The sequence below is a fragment of the Rousettus aegyptiacus genome, unplaced genomic scaffold (assembly GCF_014176215.1).
Source record: "Rousettus aegyptiacus isolate mRouAeg1 unplaced genomic scaffold, mRouAeg1.p scaffold_m13_p_16, whole genome shotgun sequence".
Lineage (NCBI taxonomy): Eukaryota > Metazoa > Chordata > Mammalia > Chiroptera > Pteropodidae > Rousettus > Rousettus aegyptiacus.
In genome coordinates, this window is record NW_023416291.1 from 15,669,775 (window position 1) to 15,695,845 (window position 26,071).

At 39.6% G+C, this 26,071-nt stretch overlaps 1 protein-coding gene across 13 annotated transcripts in view; it reads left to right on the top strand.

The window, feature by feature from the left end:
- ARHGAP10 (Rho GTPase activating protein 10) overlaps nucleotides 1-26,071 on the top strand; it is a 258,976-nt gene that overhangs the window by 131,393 nt on the left and 101,512 nt on the right. For all 13 annotated transcript variants that reach the window (XR_004955025.1, XR_004955022.1, XR_004955018.1 and 10 more), the window contains 2 exons: nucleotides 19,497-19,571; nucleotides 25,902-25,989. Coding sequence is in view for 2 of the 13 variants with exons in the window: in XM_016158883.2 (XP_016014369.2) it covers nucleotides 19,497-19,571; nucleotides 25,902-25,989 (163 nt within the window). In the remaining 11 variants the exon portion in view is untranslated. The remainder of the gene's footprint in view (nucleotides 1-19,496; nucleotides 19,572-25,901; nucleotides 25,990-26,071) is intronic.

Sequence of the window (26,071 nt, forward strand, 5' to 3'; positions counted from 1 at the left end):
TATTGAACATTGCAAACAGGCTCTTTCTGGAGGTTAAATTTTTCTTTGTTTAGAGACCTAGTAAAGTGTATGGATGAAGCGCATATCTCACTTTCGTACACTGCATATCCCAGTCCTATTTTGGTGACTTAGTGAGATGAAGCATCACATTCATGTTTTCTGTCAAAACAAGGCCTTTGTTATAAAGCCAAGACTGCCACCTGTGAAATTAGAATGCTGGATAACAGATGAATGCGAGCGGAGCCGTTTCATGATTTGGGGATTTGCCCATCAATAATAAAAATCCAAGCCACAGAAAGCTTTCTCTCCCATATTCTTACAGTGGCAATTCAGGCTTTGACAGATTTTTCATTCATTTAAACCTGCACTGAAGTTGAGCTGACAAATTTCCTCATTTTCCTAGTGCTTCAGAATTTCCAGAACTTAGGAAAAATGCTATGATTTTCATCTCACTTTTTTACTCATATTTTTGTTTTTCTTGAGCTTCTTAACCGTAATTGTATCACTTGCATGCTTATTATTTTGATAAACCCGTTTCCCAAAATATATGTTTTATACATACTTGCTTCTTCCTGAACAGATAAAAATCTGTCTAGAAACTCTTTCTGATAAGTGTGTGTAGTTTTTGTAGAGTGTTATGTACATCGAATAGAACATATGTACTGGAATCTGCATATATTGAATTTGTTTTTATTATAAATATGTAAATTAGATGTTTTTAACAGAAGAATGAGTCTAAACATTTTTACATTTTCCCATTTAAAATTTTTTAAAAGCATGTTTTTCTTTTGAAATCTTTTATTCCTAAAGGGCTTTTGTTTTTAATGGAGTAGTAGACTAAAAATAGAATTAAAAGGATCAACTGTCAGATCATATTAAAACCGATCAGGAACATCAAGAATCTGTGAGGCTTTTATGCTTAGTTTGGAAGTTCATTCAAGGAATTTGGCCTTAATAATATAATGATTTCCTCCAAATCAGCTATCGTGGCTGTTGACCTTTTTTACGCTACAAGTGGTGTTGCCTCACTTTTTCATCAGTCGGAATACAGCCAGTTTATGTTCCTGTAACAAGAAACCTGCATGTGTTCTGTGGCTTAAAACAGGACTTAGCTCTCACTCAGGCCTTGGAAGTGGGCTTTTGCTCATCACTGATACGTGCGCTGACAGTGCCTGGTTGCCTTGCCGAAGGGAAACAGCCCTCAAGGGCTTTGGACCAGCCACTGAGTGCGAGTTACATTGGCTCACATCTGATTGGTCAGGAACAGCCACAAGACCCCTCTTGACCCTAGGAGTCCAGGTAACACAACCCTCCCAGGAGCCTGGAAAACTGGTAGAGGGTGGAAGTATTTGGTGCATAGCATTAGTGACTGCTGTGCCCTTCATGGGTCTATGTGCCTTTTGACCAGAGGCATTTAAGGAGATCTGGTTGAAAAAATAATCTCTAATCACTATATTCAGTGTTTTAAACATGACTGCCTTTGTCTGAAAACTATCATTTCATGTGTTTCAGTTAAAGCAGTTAGTGTATCTTTTTCATAACATGTTCTTTTAAAAATGACATTTGACATTTTTATTATCAATCTTACTTGTGACAAAGCTGAACTGTCAAACGTCTGAAACTTACTATAGTCTTAGTACCCTAAGAAAAGATAACGATTTTAGTGTACTAACATATCTTTGATTATATAGTATATGGCATTAATATAATACAGTGTTAGGTAACACATATAGTTTATGTTAGCATATGTAGATGCTAATGTATCTCGGCCAGAGTGGGGCTGTTTAGCATTTACTCCAGAGATGAGAACAAACCTCATTTTACTACAATATCAGCATCAATTAACATGCTCTCATTTCTATAGTCATTTGCTCATGAAATTAGAGCATGTTTGTGAGTCAGATCAACTAATCTTTCATCCGTTTCCCAAATATTTGTTAATGATGTATACCAGCTCTTAATGGAACCAGGCCATCTAACTACCATTAGGAAATCACTGCTCATGTATACCATAGGAGTCCTTCCCAAACATTGTTGAAAACTGGAATCACCTGAGATCTTTAAAAAATACTACTGTCTGGCTCTTACCCTCAGTCAGTGTAACTTCATTGCTATGAGATGTAAACTGGGAAGTGGGATTTTTAAATACTCCCCAGGTAGTCTAATAATGTAGCAATATTTGGAAACCACTGATCCTTGAATTGCTTATGTTGGAGAAATGGAATACACAGTTGTTGGCTTTATGTTTATAGTGTCTTGCTGCATAGAGAGCCTTTTTTTTTTTTCCATTTTATTTTAAAATAACCCAACCTAAACCCAAACAAACAACACAGAAAAATTCTGAAGGAAATAACATAATGTCCTCTGCTTCCTGAGTAACAGATAACTTGTCATGGTTAAACCCTAGTTTTAATCTGAAGTCAGTCGGTTAACCAGTATTTATTGAGCAATCACAGGATGTGCATAGCCTTCCTTTAGGCCTTTGGGAGGTTGGTTACATATAATCCTTGATCTAGTAACAGTGGGCAAAACATAGATATTTGTAAACAATCGAAGTATACTAGGTAGTAAAATCTAGGTGTTACAAGTTTGCAAGGGTTAAGAGAATTTGGATGCATGCTGATGGATTGCAGAGTACTTGATATTGGTTGAGGGACTTTGTCTAGGAACAGGCTTTCTTAGATTTGAGGGATAGGGAGGTATATTTTGTCATTTAGAGAATCTCAGCTAAGTTGTAGAGACAAAAAACAAGCCAAACTTGACCGAAGAGGAAGCATGGAGAAACAGAAAAAGCAGAAGTACTCAGGCATTTGTATTTAATTGTGAGGGGGTTGGGTTTGAGGGTGGTGGACAGTAGAGTAGCAGACTTAGGTAAATATGAGTATGGTAGTTTCATGGATAATGCTTTAGTGCAAAAGAACTCTCCTAAGCTGGGGTATTCCATAGGGGAGGCAGCTGATTCGGGAGGATAAGATTCAGCTAGGGTCAGATAGCAGGGATACATCTGAATAATGTAGCAGATGAAGTAGTCACATTAGCGGTTGGTTGTACAGAAGGGATCAGAGTTCTGCATGGAATTTTACTTTCAAGTTTTAGTTTGGGAAACAGAGGGTATCAGGACACTCAGCAGTCCATGATATGTATCAGGATCACCAGTGGTGATTCTTCAAAATGCAGATTCCTGAGTCTAATCCAGCTCTATTGAGTTGGAATCGGTGGCAGCTAGGCCTCTGCTGTAGACACTGAGAGGTCCAATAAGAATAGAGATGGAGTTTTCTTTCGCTGGGAGAGGACAGATGAGGCCTTGAGGGCTTTCCTGAAAGAGTAGAGTTTATCAGGCCCTCGGGTCATGAGTCCAGGTAGCTTTGGGGTTACGAGAGTCCAAGTTTCACCTGCTTTGGAGGCAGATTCACAAGTATTCACGTCACCTCTTGTTCACTTACCTCGCCGCTTTACTTCCAGCCCCTCTTGCCTATCTTTGTATGACCCCCCCCATTTTTGGTGCCCTGTAGTAGTTTATCCCTTTGCGGGAAAACATCCTCATTCTCAAGCTGTTTAGATGGCCTTTCCTCCACTGTGTTAACCTTGCTGAAAATAACCATCCCCGTGCAGCCACCATGACCTGTGGCTCTCTCACGATGGAGTCTCGTGTTCTACCTGCATCTCTGGAAGAAGATGTTGAGCTCCTTCTTCTCCTTTGCTTCTCCTGGGCCTCCAAAACACTAGTGACCCAGGGCTTCCTTGAGGACCCAGTGCTTAAGCTAAGTTCTGAAGGATGCGGAGGAATTGTCCAGGTGCACCGATGTGGAGCATCAGAAGGTTTTTGGCAGAGGAAAGAGCGTGGGGAAAGAGCGTGGGTTGAAGTGTAGATGTTTGAAAGAACGCAAAGCATCTGGGCCTTAACTCATAGATACAGAGAACAAACTGATGGTTGCCAGAGGGGAGGGATGTGGGGAGATGGATGTAAAAGAGGAAGGGAATTAAGAATAAACTTAGAAAATAAGTCATCGGACTGTAATGTACAGAATAGGGAGTATAATCAACAGTGTAATAAACTGTGTGGTGATAGACGGTTACTAGACTTATTGTGGTGATCACGTCATAAGATATTTAAATGTTGAATCACTGTGTTGTACACCTGAAACTAATATAATATTGTACGTCAACTATAATTTTTTTTTTTTTTTTTTTTTTTTTAAAGAAAGAGAGACATTGGGCAAGACCAGAGGAAGGCATGAGAGGCGTGAGGGAGGAATGGAGGCGTTCTGGTACTCTGCAGGAGGCATACCTTTCTGCAGAATGATAAAGAGCTGTCAGGTTTCAGCTCCAAAGCGGTGCAGCAAGATAGGGATTTAGTGTCTGAAACAATGTAACGAGAAGCTCATTCACACGGTCTGCAACAACCCACGTTTGTGAGAATGAAAGGGCTAATTTTTGTGCTTAGTAGATATTCATTAACTGTATTTCTTTATGTCCCCTTTCTGTCCGTCTCCTGAATTGTTTTAATTGTGAAATGTCCATGTTCCTCATTTGACATTTATATTGCCTGGTATTATTGTGCATTTCACAAATTTATCTTATTTCTGGAACTTTAATGTCTTTTGTTCTGCTTGCCTCGTACACACATAGTTATCACTCAATAAGTAATTGCTTTTTGCTTGAGTGTTTAGAGATTTGATTAAAATGCCACCTTGGCAAGATTACATGTTCCAACAATTTATAAAACTGGAAGATTTATTCTCCTATATGTGGTTGGAATGAGTACTTCCAATAACATATGTAGGATCGGTTTTTACTACTTTATGAATTTGTCAGCATCTTTGAATTTAGGGAAATATTTTACACATAGATAGAAAGATATACCATGTTGCATGTGGAAGGGTCTTATGGTTTTAGATCTTGGCGATTAACTACATGATTTCTTTAAGTGGATAACACCCCTTCTGGAAAAGGAATCGCCTCCCATAGCCAGTATCATATCTTTTTCCATGACCGCGTGACTCTTTGTTTTTCAGGTTGCATGCATTGTAAAATACACAAAAACAAAGGTGCTTTTGCTGAAAAACTTCTTTTAGTTGTTTTTTTTTAAAAAATAGTCATTGTGATTTAAAACTAAATGTGTATGCCACTTTGTTTATGAAGTTTCCCTTAAAAAAAAAACTTCCATATGTGAATAATTTGAATATTCACTTTAATTTCTAGAGTATGGCATTAAAATGTCGGTCTAGGCAAGCTGTCAGTTATCAGATTCAGCTTTGTAACAAGCTGTGAATTCATGGGATAGAAGTAGGAAGCCACCTCTAAGATGTGACAGTCTTAAGATTTGTCACACGTAAAAGTGAATTTTTCTTTTTTGAAAAGGAAAGTTTTAGGTTTTTGGAAAACCTTTCTGAAGTTGGGTTGAAGATTTTTCTGCTTCCAGAGCATTTCTGGAATCGTGTGGGGTTTCAGGATGGGCCTGCAAGAAGAGGGTAACGTAGAGCTGCAGTATCGATCTTTGTGGGAGGACGCCCAGAGTGAGCTTGCAATCTACTTCACCATGATTGCACATTAATCTTAAATTGCTAAGGGCAAATTAAGTGCAAAATGAAGAAGATAAAGAACAGCTGTCCCCGGAAAATTTACAGCAAGTAAACTAGAGTTTCTTGCTCACTCTTTTTTTAATCATAATGGGTGTGAGATGACTGTGGGTGGATACAGAGGACAGTCTTATGTGGGAGAGAGCTGAAGAGTCTTGTGGTGTCTGCAGAAATGCAAATGCAAAACCGAAATACTAAATCTAGGCGAGTCAGGACTGATTATTCATTTTCTCAATTAGTAATCTTATTTGTTTTAAGAACAAATAAACTTCCAAAGCTGTTAGCTTCCAGGTTGAGTAAGATTAATAGGGACAAATGGTTAAGCTGGTTTGCTACGAAGTAGGCGTGCTAGGTTCTGTGTGTTGGGTTCAAATGTTGATGAGGTCTGTGGCATTTTCTTGGAAGATTCTTGAGGCATTCTTAACGTCGGTGAAGAGCATGAGCTCAAAAGTCAGTCATGCTCAAAATTCGTTCTTCATTGGTATCTGTTTCACCACTTATTAGCTATGCAACCAAGTTACGTAACCTGTTTCTTGATTTTTGTGTGTGTGTGTAATGGGCTAATGGAAGTATCCTCTTAATAGAGTTGTGAGAATTAAAAGAGAATGCTTGGGGCATTGGCACATGTTGAGTGCTCAGTAAATGTGAGTTGCTTATGTATAGCTAAATCTATTAATTGAAAACGGTCGTACTTAGGTAATCCCATTATTGACTCAAGACACCGGGGAGATGAGAAAAGTTTAGTTTTTCAAAAAAGAGTAATTTACATAGGAAGAGGAATCACCATAATTCAGTTTGTCTAGTAATTTTATGTGGCTGTTAAAACAAGCAGCAAAATTAACTGGTGTGGACATTTAGGCAGTGACATGGATGAGGGGCCGTGAAGAAAAGGGAAGAGACTCAAGACGAAGACCTTGGCCCTTAGATTGTCTCAAGCTTTCCGGAAACAGAGATGTCCAGGCTTGCCTAAAATTGCTTTAGTCCCTGATGCCACAGCTGCTCCGAGGTGGGGAGGCAGATGGCAGCAGTGAGACATTATTATTAGGCCTTTTCTAATAATGTTCTGATCTCGGTAGAAAACGGATGAAAGGGATGTTGCAAAAGGCACCAGCCAACTTTTGCCTTGACTTTGAATCTCTTTACTGACTTACATAAGTAAAATTTTGGAGCCACTTAAACTTGAGCTAAATGAGTGATGAGTTTGTAAATAAAATACACCTCTATTTAGCTGTCCTCTCCATTCCAACTTACTTTAATACTTACCTATTCCTGGGCATGCCCATGTTAAGTGGGCTTTATCAACATGTTCTGGGTGTTTTCTACAGGAAAGATATTAGAGGAAAAAATGGTGGAGATGTGGTTACTTTTCTTAAAAGATTAGCTTCGATATAGCTTCAAGACAGTGAAGGCTCTGAGGTTTTATGCTACTATTTTATTAAAAAAATATTATTAGTTTCAAATATACAGTACATTACGTGGTTTATATAGTTAGACATTTATATGGTTTATAAAACGATCCCCCTAATTGCTCTTTCTCTCCTCTGGCTCTCCACCTGCCCATTACGTTAATGCTGACTGCATTCCCTGTGCCGTGCTCCCGTCCTGGTGACCATCTATCAACGACTAATTTGTACTTCTTTAACCCTTCACCCCCTTCTTCCAGTCCCCCAACCTTCCTCCCCTCTGGCTGTCACCAGATTGACCTCTATATCTGCTACTTTTATGTGAATAAGTTATTCTGTATAGTTCTGTGGGTACTGGATCAGAGAGGAAGGGCAGTTTCTTACTGTCCATAGCCAAGGTATTGCATTTTGTGTTGGTGCTCTGAGCCCTGATTCCCCAGGGTTCTGCACAGAGGGTCGGATGATATTTGTACATGCAGTGGGTTGTGTTACAGGAGAAAAAAGCTCTGACCTTAGGGAACTTGACTCTTTTATAATGGCCGGCAAGCATGTCTGTCCTTTGCTCTAGGTGGAGATAGTTATCTCTGTTTTCCAAAACTGGATGTAAAACTACTCTTTGCTCCAGAGGGAGGTACTGGAATAGTCGGCGTTCACCCAAGCCGGGGTGCTCCTGGCAGGGCTGAGTGGACGCGTACGATGTGAGAAGGTGCTCTGTGAGCAGTCGGGGCCCGGGCGTGGCAGATCCCGGGTGCTGCGCTGCGTATCTGCCTCCGTCCTGTAGGCAGTGGTGAGACACTGCCAGGTCTGAGCAGGAATGTGTTTCGATCTCTGACCGGAAGCGGAATTGATGGAAGGGGGGTGGGGGTGGAAGGCAGGATGGCTGGTCGGGTTTCAGAAGTAATGCGGATGAAGATGATGGGGGTTTAAACTAGGGCATTGGGAATGGGCTGAAGGGTTGGGTAGAAGGATATTTGGTAGAAAAAGAGAATCCGGTGACTTGTTGGACGTAGGCAGTAATGGAAAGGAAAAGTGAAAACCGACTAAGCTTTTCAGCTAAGGTAGATGAGGACATGTTTAGCTAAGACAGAGAATGTGGTAGGTTTGGGGGGAATATAGGTTGGTTTGGCGTATCCTAAATTCAAGGTGCCTGTGACATTTTTGTTAGCAGTAGAATGAGGCAGCAAGGGGCATGGCGGCTGTCGTTTTCAGAGAGTTAACGTTTCGAATGTCAACAAGTTATTCAGGTAGGTGGCGAAGTAAGAAGATAATGGGGCCAAGGTCATAATATTGCGGCGTTTTAAGAAATGAGAGGAAGACGGATAATGAGAGAGACATAGGACCATCAAAGGGGTAGCTGGAGAATCAGGAGAGTGTGGCGTAAAGGAAGCCACAAGAGAGGAGATTCCGAGGAAGAAGTCAGCAGTGTCAGATGCTCTAGACAGTTCAGGTGGGAGGTGGACCAAGAAATAGCCAATGGGTTTAGTGGTTAGGAAGATAAGCTCAAGAATAGCCCGGCCATGCAGGCTGTATTTCTGTGTTGTTCAGTGAAACAGTGGTATTTCTCCATTTCACATGAGCACCTAAAGCAAAGAAACATCATTTGACTTGTGCAAGTCTCAGGGCTAGAAAGCAGCAGACTACAACTCAGACCACAACTCAGACCTGAGACTGAGTTTTTAATGCCAGTGCTTTTAACCACGGTGAACGTGAGATGGAGACTCTCCTACATCTTCTGAGGATATTGGACATGAATGAAAGAGTAAGGAAGAGAAAATTTTAAAGAATGAAGATGGTTCGAAACTGTAGACAATGGAAAAGGGAACCAGGGGCTGGTGGTTAAGTATCTCTGAAGTGCTCCTCTAGATTTGGGATAAAGCTATTTTAAAGTTACCTGTGCCTTCTTTCCATACCTGCCCCATCATGGACCCTGCAGGTGCACTGTCACCCCAGGGAGGATTTGCTCCCTTTGCTGAGAATCTCTGCAGCACCTTCAGAAGTCTCTTAGTGGCAGATATAATATCATTGTGGAATCTGCATCTGACAGTACCTGAAACCTGATTATACAGCATTTCATGTTTTCTGAGTGTTTCATGTACTCAAGGTCCCAGGCCCTACAAAACTCAGTGGGTGGTGGAGCAGATACAGCTTACGTACATATGAGTCTGAGGCTCAGAACAAGCTAAGGGTAAACTTGCCACAGGTCACATGACCAGATAGCAGCAGAGCTGGGATTCAGATGCTGGTCTCCTGACTCTTAAATCTGATTTATCCTAGATTTGGTTGACAGTGCAACGTAGTAGGGTTTAGGCAGCTAAATTCTGCCGGAAGTCACAGAGGTTGTGAGATACTTCTGTCCCCAAGGTTAACACTGTGACAAAAGACTGAAGGCCACGTTAAATGAGTCATAGCTAGTGCCTGTTAGATCCTGGGACGGCAAGACCTCTGGAGTGAGTTCGGGACCCCGAGTATTACACAAATGAAAGAGAAACTTCCTGTTGTTCTGTAGCTTTCCTCTAGCCCCAGTCTCGGCAGCCCGCCCACTGGCTTGAGTGCTCGTACAAGGACTAGCAACAAGTCTGAGGGTTGTCTCATTCTTGAAGCAAAAATACTTTCTCTTCTGTTGGTTAGAAAGCGGAAATGAGGTCAGCCACACAGAATATTGGAAATATTCTGACCCTGATAGAAAGGTAGCAGTCGATAAACCAAACACTGCTTGTCTTTGAAACTTGTTTAGAACATGAAACTTAGAGTCAAGCCTATATATGCCCGAAGAGACCTAGACTTGGATATTTGCCTTGTGCTTTTCCGATGTTTCTCGCTTATTCTGTAATGGAAGGGGATGTGCTGGCACAGATGCCCTCACGTGCCAAACTGCCAGACCTCTGAGCTCAGCCTCCAGTTGGGTTGGGTGTGGGAAGACCATGGAATGAATCATAAAGCCCTTCCTCAACGTGCCTGCTGGCGGGGAGGCTCTTGATAGTACAGATGCGGATTTACATGAAAGAGTCTGTGAAGGTCAACACGAAAGCGAAAGCAAGACGTCATAGGAAGGGAAAATGCGGGTTAGTTCCTGGCAGATAGTAGCCGGCTATTAAGTTTTTCTCTCTGCTGCCCAGATTATTATCATCCAGGGGAGAAATTCCTCATGTTATTGGTGAACGTGAATTATATATTTTCCATGAGTCATTTATATGGAATAAACGTTGACTTTCTTCCCAACATGTGCTTCATTTTATGAAAGTGGGCTGCAGACTACATGGCTTGGTTAGGATGATTTTTATATTTATTGTGCCTAACTATTTCGATATTAATTTTGAATTTTATACTTAGTTAAAGATTTAATGAGTACTCGGTATTCATTAGGCTCATGCAGATGCTTTACAAACATTATCTTCTTTAATTTCCACGACAACCCCATTCCATCATTCACTGCAATTTTCAGATAAGAAGCTGAGACACAGAGATTGAGTAACTTGCCAGATCACAGAACCAGGAGATCAGTAACCTTAACCTGTAATAATTTATATCTTACAAACTTAACAAATTTGCATTTTCAAAATTTGCGTTTCCAGGATACGCTGCTGCTACTGCTGTTTTTGTTTTTGTTTTTGTTTTTGTTTTTTTAATAATTAGGGGACCAAGGTCTAGAAGTGTCTAAATGATGCTATCATTTTGAGCTTTTCATCTATGGACAGCTGTAGTTAATCTTTTAACTGTTTTAGTGCTCAGAAATTGTTTTTTACTCTGCTTTTTTTTTTTTTTTTTATAGTATTGAATGCATTGTATGTGTCAAAAACAATGCATTCTTCTGAAGGTTTAGAATTCTGTAATTCTATACAGTATCTTAAATTTATGATGTTGAACATTATGTCCCATTGATGGGAAAGAGGAATCGTTTTTGATCCTTTTTTTAAAAAAATAATTTAAACATTCATTTTTGACAGAACCATAAAATGCTATGAATTGCCCAGTATCTTGGAAGGGTATCCGTGTCTGGACCTGTTTATTTTTGTGTAATTCAGCATAGCAGGTAGCCTAGAAAGTGCTTACTATGCTTAAGCAGACATTTAAATATAATTGATGTAATGTTTGTTGTAACATTTATCGATGATTAATTATAAATATATGTAAAGAACACATTGTGAAATTTGCGTAATTCAGCTGTGACCTGAAACCGTATTCGTGATCCTCATCATTGCTTTTCTGTGAGCTCCTTAGCATATCATGCTTCCCCTTTCTGCTTGACATTTCCTCACAAGTTTTTCCTGATCATTTTATTTATAGCGCTTTTTTTTTTCCTTTTGTTTCCAAGAATCTTTCAAGAGTAGTTAATATTTATAACTCTATATAAATATATAATTATAAAACATTTGCAATGATCATGTTTACATATGCATAATAGTACATGTTTGATCCTTCCATAGCCCGTGAGAGGATTCGTCTTTGCAGTGCTGCTGGGACGTGTAACCCTGCAGTCGTATCTCTGCATACACGTGTGTGCATATGCACACGTGGCTCATTAATAATGCCATGTTGCAGACTTCTAATGTAAATCCTGTGAGTGTGAACACGAGCATTAATGATCTTTTACCCATTGTCAACACGTATAAGTGCAAATAAATGATTCATTCTGCCCACAAATATTGATCAATTACCTCGTTCCGTGCCAAGCACTCTGCTTGTCACTAGACAAGAGCTGAATAAATGTTAGTTTATAGACCCATGGAAGTTGCTCGTTTATTTCTGTGGAATCACACAGCTGCAAAATTACTTTTTAATAATTGCGAGCATGTTACCATCGAAAGTGTTTATGTTCCACTTTGAGCCTTACTCCTTTATGTTGTTGTATCTGTGTTTCCTAGTTATAAATAAGCTTTTCTGTCTCTCTTAATTTTTTCCCCACGTCTCTTAAGTAATCAGTCATCAACTTATTCATTTATTCAGTTAATTCACTAATTTATTCAATTCATTTGTTAAATGTATACCATGTGCCAAGCAGCATTCAGGGTATTAATCCTGAGCTGCGAGGTGCAGAACCTGTTCCCGAAGCTGGAAAGGGAAGGTGGAAGGAAGAAAGGAGAGACTTCACGGCCGCATTGGTTCCAAGTTGCTCTCTCTCTCAATGTTAACAGTCTTTTTGATTTCACTCTATAGCTTCACTTTACCTCAGTGCTTAAAATACAGTAAATGCTCAATACTTTTTATGAAATTATTAGGAAATTAAAGGTTATATAATTTTGTAGCCTGCTATCTTTTCATTTATTTTCAATTTCGCCTTCCTTTTGTTTTGTTCTTTTCTCCCTGTTTGCCTTTCTCCTGTGTGTGTGCACATACGCACGTGCATGTGTTTTAGTTACCTGTCTTTTCCCTTCTGCTTTCTTTAACTGGCACTTTGTCTTCTTCGTACCACATTCCCTTGCCAGTTGCAGCTACTCCGGTCTTTGCCTCTATCTCTGTCATTTAACTGAACTTACCAGCCTTTCAAAGTTTTATTTTTCTTTTGTGTCTAATTCTGTTATTGTCCCAGAGCATCTTATTTTCTCTTGTACTTCTCCAGCCCACGTGCAAGGGCTTGTGGGTACCCACGGGTGTTCATAGTTCTATTCAGGTGTTTTCTGGAGCTGACTAGATGGGCACTGATAGTGTCATTTGCATTCTGAGAAGGAAACACTTGGGCAGAGATGTTGATGAAACTCGACTCATTCCTACTTCTTGACCCTCTCCTCCAGGAAGATATGGGTAGTCTCTATGACAGTGCCGTGGGAGATTGGAGGAGACAGCTGGTGGGAAGTGAGACACATTCGATTTCACTTTATTCACTTCGCCCAGGGACAGCTGTCATCACCCACTCATCACTGCAATGGAGAGCACTTACCTTGTCTTTACTACCGATCAGAACCAATCTTATTAAAAGAAAACATCTTTGGGTCTGGAAACACTTTGACGCGACAAATTTTTGTTAAAAGTTAGAAATCGTTGTAGTAATGATATCTGTCAGTGAGCCTTGATGCCCCAAAAGAGTTTTAATAACTTGTGTATCTTTGTTTTCATTTTCTAACTGTAATGTCTTTTTTGGCCCAAGTCCAATATGTATTTGTAGTTCTAAATTGATTTTAAGTCAGATCAATCTAGCCATACCTATTCTGCACCCAGTTATTTTATGCAAGGCACCATGAAAGCTATTAAGACAACAAAGAAACCAAGGTTGACCTTTTTTTCCAGGTAATATCTCTGTGTGAATTCAGAACACAGGTCTATAATTTTTAATCTGAAAATTACGACATTGGCTGAATTTTAAAATATAGATTGTTTTATCTAAAAAGGACCAGGGGATGGGGATGGGCACTTCTTTTTGGGATAATTCAAGCCCATTACATTTATTGTATACTTTTTATTATTACATTATAACGTATAACGAAATAATTACACAAATCACCATAATGCATAATTAGTGGGGGCCCTGAGCTTTTTTTCCTTCAACTAGATGGTCCCATCTGGAGGTGATGGAAGACAATGATCCGTAATATGTTGCTTATGTCCAGTCTACTCTGTAATCTCATTTTGGTTGCTGTCACTGCAGAAAACCCTTTTTCACAAAGATAGAATGTTGGAAATGGAAGCAGACTTTTCAGTACCTTTGTAACAATCTCAGAATATTCCGTCTTGACTTTAACCCAGAATGTATGGTAATTTGAAGTTGTCTCAAACATACTTTTAAGGCCACTGTCATTTGTGTTCTCAAGCTGTTGATCCTCCTCTAACACAGACAAAGCCAGTTGACCTGGCTTATTCACAAATGGGTCAAGGATCCATTCCTTCCCAGGTGTCATTTGTGGTTGGGCAGTAATGCTCAAACTGTTTTGAAAGTTGAGACAGGTGATCCTGCACCACCAGCTGGGAGGAAGAAGGCCCTGGCTCAGTCTCTTTCAAAATCTCTGCTGAGATTTTTGTCATGTCAATAATCCCAGTCTTCATCGTCGCCCCCATAATTCTAGTTTGGCTTTGAATGAAGCCACTTCATGTGCCGACTCAAACACAGTTGTTCTCCCCTGAAGTGACAGGTTGAGTTGGTTAAGAGGTCGAATATGTCACACAGGTAAGCAAGTTTTGTGACCCATTCTGTGTTACTGAAATGTGCTGCCAGTGGTGACCGTTTTTCTAAAAGAAATCTCTGAAGCGGCTCTCCTGACCCAGAAACTCTGGCCAGTGATCTACCTTTAGAAAGCTATGTCACTTCTGTGTATAAGAGAGGACGACGTGGGCGCGGTGTGTCCATCTCCTCACAGAGCTGCACGGACAGACGCGAGTTACGGGCACGCGCTTCAGCGTGGTTGCTAAATTTAATCACATCCTGCAAAATGTTGTTAAGTTCAGGTGACATTTTTTGGCTAGCCAGCATTTCTCTATGGATGACACAATGGCGTAGACTCACATTCAGAAGAAGCGACCTTTCTGACCCAAGCAGGGAAACCAAAAAGCCGTCCGGTAATGGCAGCCACTCCGTGCACATACTGACACAAAATGACCACTTCAGTTTTCCTGGTAGGTGATCATTCAAAGGCTTGAATAGTTAGTTCTGTAGCTGTGGTGTTGGTTGGCAACAAAAGTGCCCATGACGTATCCTCATGCACATCCTTCTGAAAAATATATCACATAAAAACAAACATTGTTGCCTTGTCATCATCAGTAGACTCACCGGCCTGGATCACGTACCACAATGACTCATTAATCCTCCTAACAGTTGTGCCTCAATATCCTCTGTCGTTTCATCAGTTTGTCTAGTTATGGGTGCTGGCCAAAAGAGGGACACGTGCCACCTTTTAAACTGCAACCTCTCCTAAAAGTTCACGTCAAATGTTCTTAGCATCAGGCAGGATCAACTCTTCACCAGTACCGAAGGGCTTCCTAGCTTCAGCGATGTGGTTAGCTGAACTAACTATTCAAGCCTTTGAATGATTACCTACCAGGAAAACTGAAGTGGCCACTAAGAATGATGCTCTCGGCGTAGACACACTTAATAAAATGGTGGCCTTCAGTAATTGCTTCTGTTCTTTGTGTTCATGTTTTTTGTTTTGAAAAACTCCAAAGTCTTGTCTTTTAATGGGGGATGCTTGGTTTCTATGTGGCAAAGCAGTTTTGAGGGTTTCGTGGCTTTGTTGGATAGCCCGTTGCCACATATGCAAAATGGGCTTGATCTGTTGAAATGAACCTGTAATTTAAGCAGGACTCTTGGTATTTTCTTTTAAATGCAGCCTTCTTTGTCAGTCTTAGAGTCTTCTGCCATTTCATCATTGGGTCTTTCTTCCTTTTCAAAAAGGCTCTCCAGTGACGTTTGTTTTTTGCTCATTTTGGCTAGGGTTAGCTTGTGGGCTTACCAAAACCGTGACTGAGACAAGTGTGCAGTGCGGGAAAGAGGTGTGGACGGGGGTGGTAAATGAAATAATGGACCAGCCACACGCGGACTAAAATGACTGTCGGATTCTGACTTAAAGCCTGCCACCAGATGCAGCCGTACAGTTTAAGTAAATCATCTCACTTGCTCCTATAAAGCCAGCCGCTAGACGAAGCTTAATTGTCACTTGCCACTCACCGATGGGTTTTTAATGAGTCTGCAAGCAATTGATTTATTATGGTCTCTGTGCAGTCACACTTCTCTGCTAATAGTAGTCTGTGTTTGCAGTGGCTCCTAGCGCTGGCATCACCACCTCAGCTCCACCTCTGATCATCAGGCGTTAGATTCGCATAAGGAGCACTCGGCCTACATCCCTCACATGTGCAGTTCACAGGAGGGTTCTTGGTCCTGTGAGAATCTAATGCCTGATGATCTGAGGTGGAGCTGAGGCGGTGATGCTAGTGCTGGGAGCTGCTGCAAATACAGATGAAGTTTTTGCTCTCTGGCCTCCGCTCACCTCCTGCTGTGTGGACCTGTATTGTGGAGTTGGGGACCCCTGCTGTATAGTATGTAACACCTCCAGGTATGGTTGGTGTGAAAATGATTTTTAACATGCCAAAACAGGAATATTCTTAACCAAGTGGGGAAATGTAAGGAAATAGCCTGATGTCGGTCAAACATTCAGAACTTTGATTTTGGGAATTGTGAATAAGATGTTGTGGGCCAGTTTTAAAATGTAATTAAGTGTTAAAAAGAATTAATTATGAATCATCTTCAGAATATGGGAATTATCGCTGTGGGCTGGTATCAGAAAAGATGGGGTTTTATTTGGTTTCGAAGGTATTTATAGGACTTTATTTTACTCACTGTTGAATCTTGGGCAACTCGACTAGCACCTGCCACATAGCTGATGAATACTTTGTGGAGAGAAAGGAAAGAACGTTCCGTCAGAGGAGGCTTCCACCTGAACGTAGCCGTGGAGGAGGGAATATATTTGGTTATTTGTGGGTGAGAGTCAAGGGTCTACTCTGGTTAAAGCACATGTTCTGCAAAAAGTGTGAGTAGATGAAGTTGGGCCCATTATGGATTTGTATGCCTTACATACTTGTTCGGCTGAGGAATTTGGACTTGATCTGATGGCATACCCTTGAATAGAGGTAGAAGAGATCTTAGATAATCAAAATGGTTTGAAAACTAGAAAGACAAAAAACATGATCAGAATGGATTATGGATTACCACAGAATGGATTATCTGAGTTTCCTGCAAGGATGCTTTAATAAATTTGTGTGCATCAAATGTAAGACTGAAGTTTGAAGAAAATGTAGACACTGACCTATTGAATTTGGAAAGTTACAGGGAGGAAGCCAAAGAAAATTTCAGAATTCTAATACTTAGTGATCAGAAATAATGATCCCTTTGGCTGAAAGGGGGAAACAAGGAAGAGAGGCTGGAGAGGATGTGATAAATACACTGCTATAACTTGGCATGTTGACTGGTTTTCATTCTTTAAATGTATTTATTTGATAGCTTTTATGTAACTATATGTTTATAGATGTAAAACGTGTTCCAACTTTCTTAGTCCAGAGCGTCTAAGAACAATGTAACTAGAAACAAAACCCTACATGACTTGAGTGCATGTGTTACTCATGCTGTTTTCAAGCTGCTTAAATACAAGGTTTATTGAAATTTCATTTTAAAAAAGTAAAAGCTGTGCCGAGGAGCATCAATTCCCCCTTGCGCCTTTTATTATGCATTAGCAGTTAACTCTTCTTGAATTTGAACTTGATCAATTATCTGATACAGAGTGATTATTATTGCCGAAATAACTCTTATTTTTCCATGTATTTGAGGCACTTCTCATAGTGGTATGTTCTTTTGACTATAGAATATTACTTGCTCTCTTGGCTTCTGACACTGAGGTCAAACTATTTTAGGTCCCTTAAATAGAGTAGTATTGAAAAAAAAAATCCTTTGGTATTTTAAACGGTCTGGACATGGCTTTCTGGCCTCTAGGAGAAGGAAGGAACGAGGCTGTCTTTTTTCCTATAGCAGGCTCAAACTCTGATTTTTGTGTTTCTTGACAGTTTTCTTGTTGTTTTTTTTTTTTTTTTTTAAATCCTGACAGGACTGTGTTTTTCTATTCCCTCGGACTCAGGGGGCATTCCCTATCAGGAAGGCGCCTCTGTCTGCTGCTCTGATTCCTCAGCGTTCTGAATAGACTTGTAAAGACTGAAGGGCTTGCCTTTGCTCTTCTTATTCTTAGCTCTATTGAGTAATTGAGAGAGAAGGTTTTTCAGTTTGCTAGGGCCGCCATAATAAAATACCCCAGATTGGGTGGCTTAAACAACAGGATTTTATATTTTCACAGTTCTTGAGGCTAGAAATCCTTCCGAGGCCTCTCTTTTTGGCTTGTAGAGGGCTGTCTTCTCTCTGTCTATATCCTTATCTCTTATTATAAGGACACCAGGCATATTGGTTTAGGGCTGACCCTAATGACCTTATTTTAACTTAATCACCTCTTTGAAAGACCTTATTTCCAAATGTGGCCACCCGATGAGGCACCTTGGGCTAGGGCGTCAGCATAGAGTTTTGGGTGGGACACAGTTCATAACAGACAAATAAGACATTTGAGAAACTTTAAAAAATGAATAGGGAGAAACAAAAAGCAAAAAAGAGAACAAGGAGAAGGAACACTCATTTCTGCAAGGAATCATAAAAGCTTGTGGGTGTGCCTGTGTTAGGGTCTCATTTCCCACTGTAACACAGGGAGTAGGGAGCCGACTGTGATCTCAGAGGCAGCATCGAGGCTCAGTTTCCTGTCTTGCCCAAGGCCTCAGAGCTCAGGAGTGACTGCTGTGATTTGAATTCAGTTCATCTAGTTCTTTAGACCTCGTCTAGTACTTTTTCATCACCCCACGCAGGGAGGTGAAAAGGAAGTATGCTCCCCTTGGCCAAATTCATGGTTTTTGTTTTGTTTTTTTTGTTTTTTTTTGGTGGTGTTTTGTTTTTAGGAAACATTGGGATTAGAAGCATCATCTTGTCAGCCAGTCATGTTCTCGAGAGCTTTAACATTTGTAGTGCAGAAAGTAAACACAGGCAGAAAGCTGCAACTCTTGAGAAAAAAAAAAAGATAAGTCACATATTCTGGAAGTCATTTTTTTTTTTTTACCATAAACCTTTTCAAGCATAAAAAAAATAGAGTAGTACAACAGCCCACCAGCATTTTTACTGCTCAGACTCAACGTTTCCCAAGATTTCGGTGCTGTTGCTTTGCTTCGTCTGCCCCTTCCTCCCTCTTGCATCTAAGATGGGGTTATTTTTAGTCCTTTCAGTGCATAACTTAAAAATATACAGACATTTTCTGAGATAACGTTAAAGCCACTCAGTTTCCTGATTGCCTCCAAAAGTCCTTTTACTGTCGATTTGTTCAAGTCAGTTTTAAAACAAAGCTATGAATTCAACATACTAAATTGTGTCTGACAGGGAATTTTCTTGCCTTTATTTTTATATCTTGTTTGTTGTGCTCAGGGATACTTTGTTTCAGGTCTCTGCAGAGAGGGAATGCAGTGATTTGGTTCATTTTGGTATACCATTTGTGTTGATACCTATTTGAAATATCAAATCTTCTAACTGGACAGTGCTTATTATAGCTCTTAAAAACAAAAGCAGTTCTACTTCAGTTTTGAGTGCATTTCCATGGTCTTTAAGAATCATTCAAACAATGTCTTTTTATGTGGTAATCAGCACTATATTTTTGCAAAGCTAATTTTTTTTTCAGGAAAAATTTCAAGAATAAGTAAACATAATAAACATGAAAATTATGATGCATCTTTATGCATTGCATTGGTATACATGAGTACTGCTTAACTTATTTCATTAACATTGACTCATTACATTTTGTCCACATGGAACATTGTTTTATGAGATTATTTTTCAACCGTAACTCATGAATACCAAGCTGCTAAAACAAGTTGGTAAACACTTGCTTTTGTCAAACGTTATTTTTATAGTCAACAGGAATGCTACTAATGTGAGTTAGCAGAGTCAGAATTCAACTGTTTGTTGACAGCTTTTCAAACATGACAGTCTTGTATTTTGCTAACATTTTGTCTCTTTCAATAGGTATAAATGACCAAGGATTGTACAGAGTTGTGGGGGTGAGTTCAAAGGTCCAGAGACTTCTCAGTATGTTGATGGGTATGCTTCTTTTCTAATCATTTTCCATGCATTATTTGTTTATGTTCATTGACATCTCAAGTTAATATTTCATAGTAACGTACAGCATACTTGTGAATCCCTTCTTTTCTTATACTGCCTAGATTAGTTTTCTCCCAGGTGACCTACAGAAGTAGATTAATGCTTGCATCAGCACAGGTCATCCACTTCCTTTTGACTTACTAAAAAATGGAAGAAAAAAAAAATCACAGCTCATGAGTGAATGTCGTCTTCTGCTTCCTTCTCATGGGAAGGTCGCCACTAGGCCTCTGTGGTTTGCGTGGCTTCCACTTTGGCTGTTCAGAGTCTTGACATTTGATTGGACAAGACCCCTGGGACTCGCTCATTTTTATGGAGCTTCCAGAGCTGTCATTTGACAGCACGGGCCTGGTTCTCAGAGATTCATTGGTATTCACAGGACTTGTTTGTAGTTTGCACCAGGCTCTTCTCCAGAACCATGCATGTTCCATCTGTGCTGATAACACAGTGTTCTTTGGCATCAGAGACTGGAGGAAGCCAGAAAGTGAATTCGTTTTATTACCCCAGACATTATGGGAATGACAAAGCGCTTTTGTAGTACACACTGCTGTCACTTCAGTGCCACCTGTAAGACACCCCACTTTCCTCCTCACCCCAAAGCAAGACTGACTTTTGAGGAGTGATGATAACTCGTCAGGCTTGAGGGCCTCTATGCCATTATGACCTTACTACATAGTAATTAATTTGATATCTCACTTTAATTAATCAATATTAACAATGCCCTCAGGTATACTGTCAGTGCATTTAAAGCTTTCGGAATCTTACAGCATTGTAGCAAAGACTCATTTTTAGGAAGCAGAGACCAAGATGAATAAAATCAACGGAGATGTTACAGATAGGCTTGCTTGTTTGGCTGTCTTTGAATTAAGGGTTTCATAAGCAACAACCTTTTTTTAGCTATTAACCACAGGGAAAAATTGCCCATCATCAGCTGGAGAGCCTTATTCAAATGCATTCACCTCCATGAGCTGTTTTTATTTTCTGTCTCTCTGGTTTAACTTGGGTGTGCAAATTTGGCAGTCAGATTTTCCTTTTTGCCATTAGAGGTCTCCAAATTAAATAGACTCAGGTTGCCAGTGGTTCAGTAGCAGCTGGAAGAGTTTAATGGGACTATAGCATCTGCTTTTAGTTAATTTTAAAATTAGAAACACTTCTCTCATTTTCAAGAGGGTGTTGTGATGATTAGAACTAGGAGACCATTGATACCAGAGGGGAGGTTTGGGCTGAAAGGTCCCTTGTGACAAGAAATTGGTCCTAAGGACCCTCACATTATAATTATTTATTATCTCCTTGTTCGTGTTCAAGGGCAGTTCGAGCAAGGGTGTCTCTCTGGTCACCCTGAAGTGTTAAGCTGCCCCAAAATTTGTTCTTAATCTCATAAAATCCCACATGATCTGCATCCCCAAACTCAGTTAGTAGTTTCCTTTATTTTGGGGAAATGTCTCATCCACAATCCTTAACTCAAAAGGTGTTTTAAAATATCTAAGCCCTCAAAAATTCTCGATCTGGCAAACTGTTTTCATTTTCCCTGAGATTCAGAGTAGAGAAGTTCGAGACACAAGCGTGACACAGCCTCATTTACATTGCTGGCAAAGGAAATGCTGTGTTTCCAGTAATGTTCTGCAAGCAGTGGAAGGTAGAGAATTGATGTGAGGGAAAGATATTTGCTTATTTTTGTTTCGTTTTGTTACCAACTTTGTTACTAACCCAAACTTTAGCTGTTAAGGAAATAGATTTAGTCACTTTTCCCTAATAAATTTAAGATTTCCTTAAGATACGTCTTTACTTCCATCCTGATTCAGCAGGTATTCAAACTGCAATAATTTATACCTCTTCCAAAAAAAGGATTTTAGAGTCTCTGAACAGTTATGTATACACCACTCCATAGATTTTCTTTCTCTCCAACTTTTTCCATGTAGTGACATTATTTTAAAATTGTATATGTTAAAGAGGAAAAAAATTGGGTGAGTTATTAGCTTCATGCTTCAAAGCCATTCAGTGTTTGCCCCCTCTAGATGATTATGATAATTCCGTTCATTTATAGTACTTTGCAGTTATTTTTTAAAATTATTATTCCTCTAGGTATTTATTTCTAATTTGACTTTTTTCAAAGTTACATTTTGTTTTTAATGCATTTTTCTTTGTACACAGGAAAAATAGTTTTTGAGTATCCGAGATAAAGTTCCAAGCCATTGCATATTGTTTGAGAAAACCTTCTACTTTCTTAGTTCACTTTAGTTCTTGAGAGCTAATTATTTACTTTGATATTATTTTTCTATTGCCATTTTGCATAAAATAATTTTGTATTGTTTAAAATATTTTAAGTGTTCTTTAAATACACATGTGTAAGTGTTTGAGACGGTTTCTAAAGAAAGGATGTATGTTCAAGTCTGGCATGTTTCCTTCATTTGTCTCCTTTCTTTGGTATGTTTCCCCCCTTCACATTTAAGACTAAAACAGAGAACAAAACGTTTCTAGTCTTTCTTCCCCTCCCACTCCCCTCCTTCCTCACCTCCCCCCCCTCCCTGCCCCCTTTTTTCTCTCCTGTCTGGCTACCAATATGAAATGCTGCTAGTGGCAGTTGACCGTCTTAAGTCCTCTAAATAGTCAAGTCGCCTGTACTCCTCCAGGCCAGGTAAAGGAATGGGCAGCTGTCCTCCTCCCACAGTGATGAGAATTGTTTTCCACCTTAGCTGTCTTCCGTCCTGGGAGCATAAGGCAGCAGCCTGCTGGATTTCCAGCAGCCTCCTAGCTTTCTGTGGACCAAACTTGTTAAGTTTCCGAGAGGAAATGTCCAAGTGAGCAGTTGCCTTCCTTCCCTTTACAGGTCATTTTCCTTTCCTTACTCTTTTGCTCCAACTGAGGGCGCACACAGTTTCGTGGTGGTTTTTTTTTTTTTTTTTTTAAATAGAGTTGGGGCATGCAGGGAGAAATGTCAGATGAGGTGTCTTTGGATGAGTCACAGTTTTTAAGTAAATGGGGTGAGAAAGTAACAGATTAATTACAGTAGTTATTGGTAGTTTAGAACTGAGATGAGTTAGAATTGTCATGCATTCTGCCTTTTCCCCACTTTAGAATGAAAACATCAGAGCAGGGTAGAGGAAATTGTGAGAAAATGTGATAGTAGCTTCTGTGTGCTGGTGAATTTGATGGTTATTTCTAAATAAATTTAATTTGCAAAAAAAAAAGGTAGATGATTTTAAATTTAGACATAGAATCATAGAAAACAAAACGGATTTAGAAGTGTTTTACTTGTAAAATATCACCCTGTTTACTGTGTAGAACAACTTTTTCACATAGATCGGTAAAAAAAGTAACATAGCTGAAAAAAATTCAGATTTTAAATTATAAAGTATATGTTCAAAATTAATTCAATCACTGTGCTTCTTAAGTATTTTAAAATGAGACCCAAGTCGATGTTAGGTGCCAACACTTGCATTTAGGTTGGGCTGAAAATTTCTAGTTTCAAAAAACGACTACTGGTTATAAAATTATGACCACTTTAATGTCCAGAAAAGCTACCTGTTTGTATCTGTGCTTGTTAATTTTGATTTTTAAGTAATCCACGAGATGTTTTCCCTTGGTTAGAAAGGAGGTCAAATTTCTACCTTATTGACAGTAGACCATATATTCTTGATTAAACACTAAAATACCTTTTAAGTTAGAATCTCAAATAAGTTATTAACAAATTTATCTAGTCTTAGTGCATCCGCCGTGGTAAAGAACTGCTGGAGATGATTTAGTTGAAAACTGTGAAATTTTAATGGAGGATTAGTACCACAGACACAGTGTAGTCATTAACTTCTGATGTAACACCTACTTTTTATTCCATTAATTCAAAAGACAGCTTGTTTTTCTTAGAAAGAATATGATTCTCAAAATATAGAATAATAATTTGGTAGAAAGTTGAAAATAAAAGATTTCCTTTAGAAGCCTTTCTTTTGGAAGGATTTAAAAATGGCGATTTGCTGGGAGCAAGTTGATTGAAAATGTTATCTGACTTGTATGTTAAAATGAGATTTAAATAATTGATTTAATGAGAGAGAGAATATTCAGTTACCAAAGTAATTGGTTGGCAAAGCCTTTAGAACAGAATTATTTAGTCCCAGTTATAAAGGATTGCACCTTTAATCAGGGTGCTTAATTTGATTTCTTGAATGTACTTGTAGCTTGTCTGACAAGCTTAGTAAAAAATGAGTTCTGAATTGTAGGAACTGATCTAAATGTAATCAGTGTCAATTGCCATTGTTGTAGTTTATTGCATATTGCTGTCAGTTGCTGTAATCAAGAGCTGTTGAAGTGCTTTAAAAATTCTCCAGACTTTTGAGTAATCGACTTCATATGTATGATGTTATGGCTGCGAAATAACCATCACTTCTTGTTTTACTTTATTTTCAAAAAGTTTGAGAATAACTTTGACTTGTCATCCATCCTTCCTTATACCCAAGCCTAAAACTTTAAGTGTCCTTCATGACATAACGTAGTGGTCCTATTTTGACAAGTTTTTTTTTAGTGCTTTTATAAAGGAAATGCTAACAAGACGTTTCCTTCCCTGTATTATACGCAAATGCAGTGTAAAGGAGGGTAAAAAGACAAATAAGTAGTTTTTTGGGTCTTAGCTGAAGCATCATTCTGGAGTGAGGGAGAAGTCAGGTCTCCCTATGAAGCTCTTATTTTCTCTTTTGCCTGATAGGAATGCAGAAAGCCAGGCAAATTTATATTGGTTGCTTGACATCATTCATTATAACCCATTCTCTACTCCCTCCCTTTGAAGTAGTTGACCACCACTGAATGCTGTTACCTTTAGTGACTCAGCTAGGTGATTACCTACTCATTTAACAAGTTGTAGAAATCTGTGTACGTTCCCAATACGCTTTTATGCCCTCAGTGGTTCGCTGAGAGCGTTTGCATTGTCTCCGGGGTGCAGACGAAGGCCTGAAGTTCAGATCCGTGTGGAACTGACTCGCTCGGGGCGGCATGGTGGCCGGGGTTTCAGCTAGCATTTCAGGCCGAGTTCGTGGTCCCAGTGCTGCACTCTGCCCTGCCTGCTGCCATGCCACAGCCCGGTGCAGCCTTCCTGGGGTCAAAGGTGCTGTTGTGCTCGGAGGCTTGCCTTGCCCACCATCCTTTCCTTGCCTTTCAGCCAGGACTGACCGGTTCCTTTTCAAAACTGACTCCCTCCCTCTTCCCTCCTTCCCTCCCCGCCATGCCCTCCGACTCTTCCTCCTCTCTCTCTCTCTCTTGCTCTTTTTTTTTTTTTTTTTTCTTAAGACCACATGTCGTCTTTGGAGCTTACTAGCTATTTGAAAGGCTGTTTGGAAGAAACATCATTAACACTCTTTCAGGACAGAGAAAACTAATTAACTGCTAATATAGAATGAACAGCAGAAGTGTACAGAGGCTTCCAAAAGCATTTCCTGGATGAGTGTGTGTTAATTCTAATGTTGCCATGAAAGATGACCCAAAAACGACTTTTTAAGTTTATGTGTCATCATATTTCTGTTTTGGCTGACTGAGTAGTAATCGTCAGAAAGACGATAATGATGAGTACAGATCTTAGAAGTGTGGCACAAAATTTATCCTTTCCTCCCACTGACTTTTCACTGTTCTAATTTCTCCATTAACAGTGCCGACTGTTTCCCCTGTCACAACACAGTGTGGCAGCAACGATGCCCCCTGAACAAGTGAAAATATAAAGATGTGCAAATGCCACATGCGCTCTGAGCCATGGTTACTGAGTGATACCCTTAATAATAATGTCGATGATGATAATGATAGCTTTCTGTGCCCTGGTGCTTCGTGGTGGTGGACACTCATTCATTCATTCATTCATTTATTATGTGTTATCATGATTTTTTAAGTTACGGTGACATTGTTAACAAACTCTAGTAAGTTTCAGGTGTACAGTTTAACAGTGAGGCATGTGTATAGTATTGTGTGTTCACTGCCCACAGTTAGATTTTTTTTTCTGGCACCATGTATTTGACCCCTTTTATCCCATCTAGCATAACTGATTTAAATGCTAGGGTATGTCCAGTCCTTCCCTACTTATCCTTTCATTTTCATCTCCACTGCAGATTTTCTGAAGTGCTAAAAATGTGTAATAATGGATCATGTCTTACAGAATATAAAAAATTGTACATAATGTTTTTGTAGGAAACCACAGAATTATGTGTGGTTTAGCCACATAAATGGAAGCTTTCTGAGCCGGTCAGGAGGGCCTTTGAATGTTCAAAGTGTTAATTATTTTTTTCTTTCCTGCTCGCTCACTAGATGTAAAAACATGCAATGAGTTGGACCTGGAGAATTCCGTAGACTGGGAAGTGAAGACAATAACAAGTGCCCTAAAACAGTATTTGAGGTAAGCTCCCCCCGGTGATGGAAGGGAAGAGTGGACGATTTGGACATGTAGCACACATGCTGACTATGCACATAAATCTTTA